We start from the raw sequence: 12,185 nt of genomic DNA on the forward strand, positions 1-12,185 counted from the left end.
GACACTACTCTAAACAAGTGGGTCTCGAGTTTTTTTAACCTTAGCACCAATTTACATACTTAAACATTCCCACCAGCAGTGTAGGAGGGTTCCCTTTTCTCCACACCCTCTCCAGCATTTATCATTTGTGGACTTTTTAATGATGGCCATATTGACTGGTGTGAGGTGATACCTCATTGTAGTTTTGATTTTTTGGTAATTAATGATATTGAGCATTTTTTTAATGTGCCTATTGGCCATTTGTATGTCTTCTTTGGAGAAATGTTTAAGTCTTCTGCCCATTTTTTGATTGGGTTGTTTGTTTTTTTGTTATTAAGTTGTATGAGCTGTTTATACAGTCTGGAAGTGAAACCTCTGTCAGCCACATCATTAGCTAGTATTTTCTCTCATTCTGTAGGTTGTCATTTTGTTTTGCTTATGGTTTCCCTTACTGTGCAAAAGCTTGTAAGTTTAACTAGGTCCCATTTGTTTATGTTTACTTTTATTTCTATTGCCTGGGTAGATGGCCCTAGGAAAATATTGCTAAGATTTATGCCAGAATATTTTGCCTATGTTTTCTTCTAGGAGGTTTATCATGTCTTGTTTTACATTTAAGTCTTTAAGCCAATTTGAGTTTATTTTTGTGTATGGTGTGAGGGAGTATTCTATAACTTCATTGATTTATATGCTGCTGTCCAGGATTTCCAACACCACTGTCTTTTTCTCCATTGTATATTCTTGCCTCCTTTGTCAAAAATTAATTGACCATATGTCCGTGGGTTTATTTCTGGGCTCTCTATTCTGCCCATTGATCCATATGCCTGTTTTTGTGCCAGTACCATGATGTTTTGATTCCTATAGCTGTGTAGTATTGTCTGAAGTCTAGGAGGGTTATTTCTCCAGCTTCGTTCTTTTTCTTCAGTATTGCTTTGGCAATTCTGGGTCTTTTGTGAGTCCATATAAATTTTAGGATTATAGTTCTATGAAAAATGTCCTGGGTAATTTGATAGGGATCACATTAAATCTGTAGATTGCTTTGGGTAGTGCGGCGATTTTAACAATATTAGTTCTTCCAGTCCAAGAGCATGGGATCTCCTTCCATTTCTTTAAGTCATCTTTAATTTCCTTAATCAACGTTTTGTAGTTCTCCACCTTTAAACATTATTGAGAACCCCCAAAGAGCTCCATCAATATTTACCATATTGGAATCTAAACTGAGAAATGTTTAACTTCATTAACATTAATTAATTCATTTAAAAATAAAAGTCACAAACCTGTTACTTGTCAATATATTTTTATGGAAAACAACTATATTTTCCAAAACAAACAAACAAAAAATTAGTGAGAAGGATGCCATTGTTTTTGCCTTTTTGCAAATCCCTCTTTAATATTTGACTTCATAAGAGGAAATCTACTTAAAGACTTTCATACCTGTCTCTATGTTCAGTATGTTTTAACATAATGTTTTCATTGAAGCATATGAGGAAGACTAGGCCTCACACAGATGGTTATTGGACATGGGGGAATATTTTAAGAGCCTCTTCAAATAACTGTGAATATTCTTCATATACCAATATATGATAAGTGATAGTTCCTTAAAAGTTTGTTGCTATGTGGAATCTAATACCACACACTGATGAACTTTTCCTGCTCAGTTACATTAAAACCTATTGGTCTCTCTTAACTAGGATTTTGCAACATCATGCAGTAGCCATTTAAAAAATATTAGCTCCCTGAGCCATTTAAAAAACATTAGCTCAACTTCTTAATGGTTTTGTTTCTTTGGGGTTTTTTTTGGGGGGAGTGGTGGTATTAGATTTACTTATTTATTTATTTTTAGAGGGGGTACTGGGGATTGAACCCAGGACCTTGTATATGCTAAGCATGTACTCTACCACTGAGATAGACCCTCCCTGCTATATCCCTTAATGTTGAAACATTTCATTACAAAAAAAATTACTTAAAAAAATGATGCTTAATATCACCATCAGTCTCATCAGAAAAAAATCTAAGCATTAGCAAACTAACTGTCAAGTTCATGGTGGCAAATACAAAGTTTCCAAAAGTCCAATTTTCCTATTAAAGTTTAGATTTCATCATTGGCAGCAAAAAATATTAGTTGCTTTCCTAGAAGTGGCATGTTCATTTTTGCTTATTTTCAACAAAATACCTGTCAAATACCCAAATCTGAATAATCATAGTTCATTAGTTGTTTTTTCAAATAAAAATGGTGTCCCATGGGTTGGGGTGGAAATAACTGGTTCAGCTCTCAATTCATTCACACGTGTGCTCTTCCTCAAGACAAGCACCAGACTGCAGTATGCAGCACAAGTGCTTTAGGTGTATTTCCAACTTAATATTCCCACAGAACATTAAAAATATATTCAAGCATAGGGGTTTATAAATGTAACAGATTCTACTGCTTCATCAAAGGAATTTTTAAGTGAATCTGGCTTTTTTTTTTTTTTTTTTTAATTACAGATGTGCAGTAATGTAGAAGAGAATGACCACTATTCTGGCTTGGTGCCACTGCTTTGATTCACGGTGAGCAGCCAGAAGCTTTACCACTGTTGCTTTTGCATCATCAGTGCAAATAACAACACAGTGAAAAAGGCAAATGACATCTTAGTTTTATAAGCTATTATTTTAAAAGTTTACTATGTTATAAACTATTGTAAAAATAATTCCTACCTTACAGATCTCCCTGAAAAGGTCTCCAGAACACTCAGAGATCTGCAGACCACACTTTGAGAATCACTACTCCAAACAGATTTTATGGATTTTCGTTATTACTTAGAAACTACAAAAATGATAAATTCTCCCAAACCTATACTGTCTCTAGCATCAGATCAAATCTAGACGTGGTTAATCACAGAATAGCCTTCAGGCAAGGCTCACACTGTTAAGACGATTGCATGTTTCCAATCAAAGCAAAGGGAGATTTCTGCTGAATTGGTTTCCCCTTTGCAAAAGCTACAGGTAGGCTTCTCCTGTTTAAAGAGAATAACCATCTACAAATTAACTCCACTTCCAAATTATGAATCTAAGGCATAGAGCTTAATGCATGGAATTTCAGTATGAGAAAGTTGAGAGAAAAAAAAAGTTTTTCCATCTGATTTTATCATTTTTTTCCATTCAGTGATTATTTTTCATTTCTAAAAAAACTGTTTGTTTTTTTTCCCAAATTCATCTGTTCATTTTTTATCTTGTCTCATTCTCTTCCATCCTTCACATTTTTGAACAGTTTGTTTCTTGCGCTGTAAAGTCTGCCATTTGATATGTCTGCTAACTCACTTTTGTGGCTGTTTCTTCATTTGGTTCATAATATTTGATTGTGTTCTGTCTTTACTGGGAGTTATTTTCCAAGGGAGCCCTGCATTTCCTAGTTTAACCCCTATGAGACAGTTTTGGTTTTGCCTTTATTCCACCTCTGTGATGCCGGACCAGTTTCAAGGTTAATTTCTGCATTTCACTGGCAGTGCCAGTTTGGACCCCACAATTGCCAACAGCATAGATCTGAGGACTGATTTCTCTTGGGCCACTCTTTTTCCATCTACACTCAGGGCAGGCAGCAGCTTCCTTGCTGGTCCCTAGAGACCAGTGTGGAATCCCAAGCTAGGGGATAATTTTATTCTGTATAAGAGAAACAGAGAAGACTGAACTGGGATCCTACTCTACTCTGTACCAATTATATCAGAGCATTACATCTGTCCTCTCTGCTGGGGTCATTTTCTTTAGCATAGATCATCACTTTCATCTCGAGAAAACTTGTCTCAACCCAACTTCTGCCAATTGCTGTCACCCTATTCCTCTACTCCCCTTTACAGTAAAACTCAAAAGAATCATCTTTATTTGCTCCAATTTCTCTCCTGCCATTTTCTCATAAAACCACTCTAAACATGACCTTTCCCCCACTGTCTTCTAAAATGATTCCTGTCAAAGTCACCAGTGACCTTCATGTTGCTAAATCATCCAATGGTCAATTCTCTATTCTCATCTTAATCCATCAGGACCTTTTGGCACAGGTGATCACTCCATTCTCCTTGATACAGTGTCTTCACTTGACTTTCAGGATTCCATAATATTCTGGTTTTTGTATGTTATTGGGCATTTCTTCTCAGTCTCCTCTGCCAGTTCCTCATTTTCTCCCCAGTCTCCTAGAGTCTGAGTACCAAACCCAACCCTCAGTCCTTGGTCCTTTTCTTTCTTTCATCACTCACATTCCCTAAGGAAACTCATCCAGTATAGAGTCTTTAAATACTATCTATATTCTAAAGACTCCAAGAATATTTGACATCTTCAGTTGTACCTCAAAGAGACATCTCAGTCTAAACGTGTCCAAAATATAATACCTGATCTTTCCCCTAAATAAACTGCACCCCACAATCTTCCCCATTTTGTTTAGGGACAACTTTTTCACAACTCCTCTCTTTTTCTCACAACTCTATATCCAATGCACCAGCAAATTCTAATCCTCTACTTTCAAAATATACCCAGAATCCAATGACATCACTCTCCTCCATTGCTATCACCCTGGTCAGAACCACCACAAGTGAGATGAAAGATCTGACATTAGCAATTGCATCACATTTTAAAAATCATCCGCCTACAATAGTTATATTAAGTGGCTCAGCACAGCATAGTTTAGAAGATGTTATTTTTTCAAAATAGAGCTTGTTTTTAATATTTTTCATTGGTTGTCTAGAAAATAAACTCCATAGGTGTTATTTGTTAAAAGCTATAAGGAATTTAGGTTCTGTCTTTTAAAAAATAAATTAATTAAATTTAAAAAGGGAAGCTCTGTGAATCTGTTAATGTTTGACACAAAATATCCTACCTATGTGCTTTAATGGACCAATTACTTTGCTGAGAACTATAGTTTTATTGTTTGTGTTTTTTTTATTGAGGTTTAAGTAAGTTTACAATGTTGTGTCAATTTCTGGTATACAGCACAATTCTTCAGTCATATATGAATATACATATATTCATTTTCATATTCTTATAGTTTTAAGTGTAATAACATATGAAGACTCCCCTGAATAATAAAAATCAAGTCTGCTCTATTAATCTAGGAATTTACAAAACTTATATAAAATTTAGGTATATTTAACAAATTAGGGTGAAACTGGGCATGAAGAGACTCACCTGTATGCCGCCCGGTGTCTCTGCAGGGCAACTGCAGCCAGCTGAAGCCTGGCCTCCACCACAATCTCCAACTCGCCAGCTGAGCACTGAGAGAGGTTCTTATGGCCGGGGGGCTCCATCTCTGATATGAGGGAGTTTAGCCTGTCCTCTGCTTCTGTCAGTAAAACTGACTAAAGAAGGAACACCACATAATCACAAACAGTGCCTCATTCTTATTCATCAAATATTGTTCATGTACCGAAAAGTAACGACGAATGGAAGACCAGAAAGGAAATCTGAACATAATCATCAAAGAGAGCTCAGTCAACAGGAAAAAGGCAGCAGAGAATGAAAATGTAAGTAATGACAAGAGCAAGCATGCAGGACAGTTAGCCTTTACTGTAGGCACAGCCAATGCTCACACATGCTTATTTGCAGTAGTTGTGTCCTATAAAGTTGCTGCAAACACTGAGCTAGCAGATCCTGAAGCACTATTCCTAGGGGAAATACAGGGATAGGTTCCTATGAGCCTCTGGTCACAGCATTTTTGTCAACTGATCAATATGTAACCCTGTTTAACAAGTGTTTGTATTTAAAGACACATTGTTTAATATATAGTGCAGAGTCACTAATCTTGAACTCATGGCCAATAGCTCTGTAACTCGTGGCTGACTGAAGCTTGTCTAACATGTTTTCTCCGTAAGGTACATCGCAAGCCCTTCTGAACTTAGGATCACTAGACAGCACTTCCGCACTACATTTGGGGGCCATTTCAAATAGTGAAATCACCACCACCAACAACAAAAAATACATAAAAATGCAAAAAGCTTGACAATAAATAGACCATGAAAAGGACACTTGTTTACAGTACGAGAGTGGAAACATAAAAGGCAGCATGGCTGGGAATGTGCACATCAGGCAACTCAAATTTTTCTATGCTCTGCACCTGTCCCCAGATGACCACCAAAGAGCCAAGAATATTGATTTTGAGGTTGTAATTAAATTTCAGCACATAAGCAAATTAGCAAATCTGTGAATAATGAGGATAAACTGTATTTCAAATTAACTGGTAATGTGAAGGAAATGAGATTTCATAGTGGACTGCTGTCACTACATAGGAAATAGCAGCCTGACATGGCAAAAGAGAAAAGGGACCAACCTGTCTTTTAAGGAATAGGTCTCTAAAAACTTGTTTGTATAGAGCAGTAAATCCTATACAAGTACTAGGATAATTTACTATAATGATTAAGAATACGATCTGTACTTTATCAGTTACATGGCATTAGTGAATTTCTTACTGCCTAAGTCTCAATTTACTCATGGTTCACAAAATAGCTCAAAAATGATGAATACCTGTATCAGAGTTAATGAAAATTAAATAATCACGCGAAGTGTCTGTCACGGAGTAAGCACTGAATAAATGGTACTGTTTTTGTTACTGTTGTCATCAATATTGTTACTAGGAAATGTCAGAGGGCATGGAATGCTCAAATCCCATCAAGTAATCAATCTTTTCCACAGCAACTTATCCAGGTTATAAAGTCAAAGTCTGACACCTCTGGGCATCTGCTTTTCTCAGGGGGAGTCCATCTCCGGCCCCAACCCATGCTCATGCAAAAAAGCTACCTGGTTTCCCCAGAGCAAACTCAGCCCTGAAAGTCGGCCTGTCTATGGCCTAACAGTGGGCATTTTGGTAACTGATGTACTATGTTTCGAAAAAATTTTCAATCTTACCTTTAGTGTGCTAAGAGTGAAGTCATCTTCCATTTTTGTAAACTGATAAGTTGAGTCTCTCTCATCCTTTAAACATAGCTCTGTAAGACATTAAATTTTGGAAGAACTAAGGATATCTGTAGTTAGCTTAAATATCAATTCTAATTTATAAAACTCATCATTAGTTGAGAAATTTAATGTCTAAAAGACAACCACAATGACAGTTAGAAACATATTGTTATATCAAGGGTCCCTAAATTTCATACATTAGAAGACCGAGGCTCATTCTTTTATTTTTTTTAACTTTTTTTATTGAGTTATCGTCATTTTACAATATTGTGTCAAATTCCAGTGTAGAGCACAATTTTTCAGTTACACATGAACATAAATATATTCATTGTCACATTTTTTTTTCGCTGTGAGCTACCACAAGATTTGTATATATTTCCCTGTGCTATATACAGTATAATCTTGTTTATCTATTCTGCATATGCCTGTCAGTATCTACAAATTTTGAAATCCCAGTCTGTCCCTTCCCACCCCCCACCCCCCTTGGCAACCACAAGTTTGTATTCCATGTCTATGAATCTGTTTCTATTTTGTATTTATGTTCTTCTTTTTTTTTTTTTAGGTTCCACATATGAATGATCTCATATGGTATTTTTCTTTCTCTTTCTGGCTTACTTCACTTGGAATTGTCCAGGGACATCCATGTTGCTGCAAATGGCATTATGTTGTCGCTTTTTATGGCTGAATAGTATTCCATTGTATAAATATACCACCTCTTCTTTATCCAGTCACCTGTTGATGGACATTTAGGCTGTTTCCATGTCTTGGCTATTGTAAATAGTGCTGCTATGAAAACTGGGGTGCAGGTGTCTTTCTGAAGTAAGGTTCCTTCCAGATATATGCCCAGGAGCGGGATTCCTGGGTCATATGCTAAGTCTATTCCTAGTTTTTTGAGGAATCTCCTTACCGTTTCCCACAGTGGCTGCACCAAACTGCATTCCCACAGTAGTGTAGGAATGTTCCCTTTTCTCCACAGCCTCTCCAGCATTTGTCATTTGTGGACTTTTGAATGATGGCCATTCTGACTGGTGTGAGGTGATACCTCATTGAGTTTGGATTTTCATATCTCTGATAATTAGTGATATTGAGCATTTTGTCATGTGCCTTTGATATTGATCATTTGTATTTCTTCCTTGGAGAATTGCTTGTTTAGGTTTTCTGCCCATTTTTGGATTGGGTTGTTTGTTTTTTTCTTATGTTGTATGAGCTGCTTATATATTCTGAAAATCAAGCCTTTGTCGGTTTCATCGTTTGCAAAAATTTTCTCCCATTCTGCAGATTGTTGTTTTGTTTTACTTATGGTTTCCTTTGCTGTGCAGAAGCTTGTATGTTTAATTAGGTCCCATTTGTTTATTTTTGCTTTTATTTCTATTGCTTGGGTAGGATGCCATAGGAGAACATTTTTGAGATGAATGTGAGATAATGTTTTGCCTATATTTTCTTCTATCTTGTCTTACGTTTATTCTATCTTGTCTTATGTTTATTCTATCTTGTCTTATGTTTAAGTCTTTGATCCATTTTGAGTTTATTTTTGTGTATGGTGTAAGGGAGTGTTCTAGCTTCACTGATTTACATGCTGCTGTCCAGTTTTTCCAACAACATCTGCTGAAGAGACTGTCTTTATTCCATTGTATATTCTTGCCTCCTTTGTCAAGGATTAGTTGACCAAAAACGTGTGGGTTCATTTCTGGGCTCTCAATTCTGTTCCATTGGTCCATATGTTTGTTTTTGTACCAATACTATGCTGTCTTGATGACTGTAGCTCTATAGTATTGTCTGAAGTCTGGGAGAGTTATTCATCCAGCCTCTTTCTTTCTCTTCAGTAATGCTTTGGCAATTCTAGATCTTTTGTGGTTCCATATAAATTTTATTATGATTTGTTCTAGTTCTGTGAAATATGTCCTGGGTAATTGGATAGGGATTGCATTAAATCTGCAGATTACCTTGGGCAGTATGACCATTTTAACAATATTGATTCTTCCAATCCAAGAGCATGGGATATCTTTCCATTTTTTAAACTCTTCTTTAATTTCCTTCATCGATGGTTTACAGGTTTCTGTGTATAATTCTTTCACCTCCTTGGTTAGATTTATTCCTAGGTATTTTATTACTTTGGGTGCTATTTTAAAGGGGATTGTTTCTTTTCTTTTTCTGTTGATTCATCATTAGTGTAAAGAAATGAAACTGATTTTTGAATGTTAATCTTGTAGCCTGCTACCTTGCTGAATTCTTTGATTATTTCTAGTAGTTTTTGTGTGAACCTTTTAGGGTTTTCTGTATATAGTATCATGTCATCGGCATATAGCGACAGTTTTACCCCTTCTTTTCCAATTTGGATCCCTTTTATTTCCCTCTCTTGCCTGACTGCTGTGGCTAGGACTTCCAAGACTGTTGAATAGGAGTGATGATAGTGGGCAGCCTTGTCTTATCCCAGATTTTAGTGGGAAGCTTTTGAGTTTTTCACCATTGAGAACTATGCTGGCTGTAGGTTTGTCATATATAGCTTTTATTATGTTGAGATATGTTCCCTCTATACCCACTTTGGTGAGAGTTTTTATCATAAATGGGTGTTGAATTTTATCAAATGCTTTTCTGCATCTATTGAGATGATTATGTGGTTTTTGTCCTTTCTCTTGTTGATGTGATGTATTACATTGATTGATTTGCATAGGTTGAACCACCCTTGTGTCCCTGGGATGAACCCCACTTGATCACAATGTATAATCTTTTTTATGTGCTGTTGCATTCTATTTGCTAATATTTTGGTAAGGATTTTTGCATCTATGTTCATCAGTGATATTGGTCTGTAATTCTCTTTTTTGGTAGTGTCTTTGCCTGGTAGTGTCAGGGTGACGGTGGCTTCATAGAATGAGTTTGGGAGTATTCCCTCCTTTTCAATCTTCTGAAAGAGTTTGAGAAGCATTGGTATGAGTTCTTTGTATGTTTGGCAGAATTCCCTGGTGAAGCTGTCCGATCCTGGACTTTTATTTGTAGGGAGGTTTTTTACTGCTAATTTGATTTCATTTCTAGTGGTTGGTTTGTTCAAGTGGTCAGTTTTTTCTTAATTCAGTCTTGGTGGACTGTATGTTTCCAGAAACTTGTCCATCTCCTCTAGGTTATCCATTTTGGTTCCATACAGGCTTTCATAATATTCTCGTATGATATTCTGTATTTCTATGTTATTTGTTGTAATTTCTCCATTTTCGTTTTTTATTTTGCTTATTTGTGCTCTCTCTTTTTTCTTCTTTGTGAGTTTGGCCAGAGGTTTGTCAATTTTGTTTACTTTTTCAAAAAACCAGCTTTTGGTTTTATTGATTTTTTTTCTATTGATTTTTTAATCTCTATTTTATTTATTTCCTCCCTGATCTTTATTATTTCCTTCTTTCTGCTGACTTTTGGGTTTTTTTTTTTTTTTTTTTTTTGCTCTTCTTTTTCTAATTCTTTTAGCTGGTGGGTTAGATTGTTTATTTGAGATTGTTCTTTTCTGAGGAAGGCCTGTATCGCTATAAACTTCCCTCTTAGCACTGCCTTTGCTGAGTCCCATAAATTTTGTGTGGTTGTGTTTTCATTTTCATTTGTCTCAAGGTATTTTTTAATTTCAGTTTTGATTTCATCATTGATCTGACACTCATTCTTACAATAAATCAGGCAATTCTGAAAGGATCTTCTGGATGCTTGGTGATGTTACTCAAGTTAACGGCTACTGATACAAAGTAGTGGTTCCTCACCTGGGATCCCAGGATCCCTTAAGGTCCTCAAAGTATTTTGGGTCTCCCAGATATTTACAATATCTCAGTAGTATCTCCTTGTAAGCATCAGTTCTGCTGATTTGCACCAGCACCTCACTTTAAGAGCAGAGAGTGTGCCATTTGGAACAGCACAACCTATAATCCTCAACTTTCTCAAAATTCCTACCCACAATCCAAAGCCGGCCCTCATTCTGAGCCAGGGAAAATTGAGACAATTTAGATCACAGACTTTGCCTGCTTTAGTAAGCCTGGCTTCTAGACTATAGGTGAGAGAAAAACTGCAAGTCATTATTTGATTAGGAATTAATGCAAAAATTATCCCCCTAAAGAAGAGACTAAATTCAAGTGGGAAGAGGAAGTCTAGAATAACATGGAACTGAACACACCTGACTTCCTCCCCTCTTCGAACTTCAGCCTACCTGGCTCTTCTCCTAAATAAAGAGGCTCTGGAGTGAGGGGTCAGCTGAGTATAAGGGAGGGCAAGAGCACTGGGAAGGGGCCAACAGAAAGATCTGGGACTAGGTCTTCTCCCCTAAGGCAAAGGGAGAGAGACGAAGATAGAAAACAAACTCCTGGAGAACAGCATGGATGAGAGGATGAGTATCAGAAAGTGAGAGATCCTAGGAGGAGTCTGACCCTCTTTTCCTCCTGCTCTCTCTGCCTCCTAAGTGACCCTTCCCTGTGTGGCTCTCCCGTGTTGAAGCATGTCCCTTTCTCTTGGGAGCTGTAAACAACAAACTATGCTTTCAATGGCAGTCATCTCCTGATCTGTTGGCCTCACCATATCTGAATAATAATAAAACTTACATTTTAAAACAGAGGTCAATATTATTGTAACACCAAAACTAGACAAAGACACCACAAGAAAACTATACAATGTCTCTCATGAATACAGATGCAAAATTTTTCAACAAAATGCTAGCAAACAATCAAGCGATATATAAAAAGAATTATACACCATGAGGAAGTGGAATCTATTCCAAGAAAGCAGGGTAGGTTAAACTCAAAATTCAATGAATGTAATACACCCTATCAATAGAATAAAAAACTAAAACCATACAATTATCTTAACAGACACAGGAAAAGCAGTAAAATCCAACACCCTTTCATGATAAAATCACTCAACAACTGAGGAACAGAAGAGAGATTCCTCTATGGGACATCTATGAAAAACCCATAGTTAACATCATACTTAATGGTGAGAAACAACTATTCTTAACGCAACATCTGAAAAATACATACAAACTTTTGTGTGTACATGTGGGTCATAAATCCCTTTCATGGTTATCTTATTCCATAGAAATATAAATTAAATTATGAATATGTAGTGCTTCTGCAGTGTTCCCTAGAAACAAAGTGAATGCACAACAGGGAAATGGTGGAATAAATCATGGGATGTTTACAGCATAGAACACTGCACAGCCAGTATAGGGGACCAAAGCAAAGCAGATGACTAGAAGTAGTTTTACTGAAGTTTTTCTACATGGGAAATGCAAGAGGCAGAAAAATGTAAATTACATCATTTCTTAAAGAAATGACAAATACTATTTT

At 36.5% G+C, this 12,185-nt stretch overlaps 1 protein-coding gene across 1 annotated transcript in view; it reads right to left on the reverse strand.

The window, feature by feature from the left end:
• Positions 1 to 12,185, reverse strand: part of CFAP54 (cilia and flagella associated protein 54) — a 243,457-nt gene that overhangs the window by 72,131 nt on the left and 159,141 nt on the right. Inside the window, 2 exon segments of the mRNA XM_032493588.1 lie at positions 5,125 to 5,294; positions 6,838 to 6,917. Coding sequence (XP_032349479.1) covers positions 5,125 to 5,294; positions 6,838 to 6,917 — 250 coding nt within the window.

This window comes from Camelus ferus, chromosome 12 (assembly GCF_009834535.1).
Source record: "Camelus ferus isolate YT-003-E chromosome 12, BCGSAC_Cfer_1.0, whole genome shotgun sequence".
Classification (NCBI taxonomy): domain Eukaryota; kingdom Metazoa; phylum Chordata; class Mammalia; order Artiodactyla; family Camelidae; genus Camelus; species Camelus ferus.